Below are 2,350 nucleotides of genomic sequence, written 5' to 3' on the forward strand. Positions count from 1 at the left end.
GAGTCAAGACCAGGACCGGGAGGGACAGAGACCCAGAGTCAAGACCAGGAGGGACAGAGACCCAGAGTCAAGACCAGGACCGGGAGGGACAAAGACCCAGAGTCAAGACCAGGAGGGACAGAGACCCAGAGTCAAGACCAGGACCGGGAGGGACACAGACCCAGAGTCAAGACCAGGAGGGACATAGACCCAGAGTCAAGACCAGGACCGGGAGGGACATAGACCCAGAGTCAAGACCAGGACCGGGAGGGACACAGACCCAGAGTCAAGACCAGGAGGGACATAGACCCAGAGTCAAGACCAGGAGGGACAGAGACCCAGAGTCAAGACCGGGACCGAGAGGGACAGAGATCCAGAGTCAAGACCGGGACCGCGAGGGACATAGACCCAGAGTCAAGACCGGGACCGAGAGGGACAGAGACCCAGAGTCAAGACCGGGACCGAGAGGGACAGAGACCCAGAGTCAAGACCGGGACCAGGAGGGCCAGAGACCCAGAGGCAAGACCGGGAGGGACAGAGACCCAGAGTCAAGACAAGGAAAGACAGAGACCCAGAGTCAAGACCAGGACCGGGAGGGACACAGACCCAGAGTCAAGACCGGGAGGGACAGAGACCCAGAGTCAAGACCAGGACCGGGAGGGACATAGACCCAGGGTCAAGACCGGGACCGAGAGGGACAGAGACCCAGAGTCAAGACCGGGACCGGGAGGAACACAGACCCAGAGGCAAGACCGGGAGGGACAGAGACCCAGAGTCAAGACCGGGACCGGGAGGGACAGAGACCCAGAGTCAAGACCGGGACCGGGAGGAACACAGACCCAGAGGCAAGACCGGGAGGGACAGAGACCCAGAGTCAAGACCAGGACCGGGAGGGACAGAGACCCAGAGTCAAGACCAGGAGGGACAGAGACCCAGAGTCAAGACCAGGACCGGGAGGGACAGAGACACAGAGTCAAGACCAGGAGGGACAGAGACCCAGAGTCAAGACCAGGACCGGGAGGGACATAGACCCAGAGTCAAGACCGGGACAGAGAGGGACAGAGACCCAGAGTCAAGACCGGGACCGGGAGGAACACAGACCCAGAGGCAAGACCGGGAGGGACAGAGACCCAGAGTCAAGACCGGGACCGGGAGGGACATAGACCCAGAGTCAAGACCAGGCCCGGGAAGGACACAGACCCAGAGGCAAGACTAGGACGACGAGGGACAACCAAGCCTTAAACCCATCAGTAAACAGTTATGGATAAACCAGTTGGGGAAACAGTCGGTCAACAAGCCAGGAAGATGAGGAAACAGAACCAGGTGGGAAGGAATTAAAAAAGGGTGGATGGTTGAGTCAATAAACAGTCAGTCAAACTGAAAGTCGTTCACACTCACCAAGTTCGTTCATGGCGTGTCGATGTTCTTCATCAAAGGAAAGTTTCATGAGGACACAGACGGCCGGACAGATCTGGTGTTCCACTGGAGACGGCACTGAACACAACACCACACTGTTACTGACTGTATTAGGTACTAGTAGAGTACTCGTTGTTGACGTCATTATTCGAGTAGCATTTCACTTGCACACGTGTTGTTTTTGGCCACAATAGTTCAACTCAGTTGGTGTTACGTGCACAATGGCTGCCGTGACCAGGAAAAGTGATGTCTGAAAATACTTTGATAAAAAGGCGACAGTAACGTGCAGTGCAAGACAGTGCAGTGTCCGACAGGAAACACAAGCTTAACATTGGTTCCGTTTGTGTTTCCAGTCGGACACGGACCTCCCGTAGTTCTCTTTTTACGGTAAAAATATATTTACATATAATTTGTGAGTAATCGAGTACTCGTTCATAAGGTAATGAGAGTACTTGAAATTACTGAAAATGCCCACCCCTAGACGGTATATAAACTCACTGTTAATGACTGTATATTATATATATGATGATAATAATAATAACTAGAAAATTCCAGGGAAATTTTGAGTGCCACGGGGGCTACTGCCGGGATGAGTACATGATTTATTTCCAGTGTTCAAAAGTCACCCTGATCATACTCTGCTTTTGAGAAATGTCTTGATATAAAAGACTCTGATATAAAACAATGTCACATCCCTCCATCATGTATTATGTGGGAAATATCTCATATTCTGTGTTGTTTTTTTTGATAAAACAATAGGCAACATGTCTTCAAACTGGCATTTAAAGGGTTAAAATCCTGAAAACTAATAAACATTTGGTAGGTTTGAGCAGAACTGAAGTGGTTTAAGAGATTTATGCAAAAAAAGCAGAAAAAAATATTGATATATGATGATTTTATAGCATTTTCTTTGTGTGTCCTTTTTTGGACGTGAGGAACCCCAGAGGGTACAAAA

The 2,350-nt window shown here is 50.6% G+C and overlaps 1 protein-coding gene across 4 annotated transcripts in view; it reads right to left on the minus strand.

Moving 5' to 3' along the window:
* Positions 1-2,350, minus strand: part of apc (APC regulator of WNT signaling pathway) — a 21,321-nt gene that overhangs the window by 8,689 nt on the left and 10,282 nt on the right. For all 4 annotated transcript variants that reach the window (XM_023426884.2, XM_087179464.1, XM_087179463.1 and 1 more), the window contains one exon: positions 1,378-1,473. In XM_023426884.2, the coding sequence (XP_023282652.1) occupies positions 1,378-1,473 (96 nt within the window). The remainder of the gene's footprint in view (positions 1-1,377; positions 1,474-2,350) is intronic.

This window comes from Seriola lalandi, unplaced genomic scaffold (assembly GCF_002814215.2).
Source record: "Seriola lalandi dorsalis isolate HSWRI2012SDOR001 ecotype SW California unplaced genomic scaffold, Sedor1 jcf7180002054845, whole genome shotgun sequence".
Lineage (NCBI taxonomy): Eukaryota > Metazoa > Chordata > Actinopteri > Carangiformes > Carangidae > Seriola > Seriola lalandi.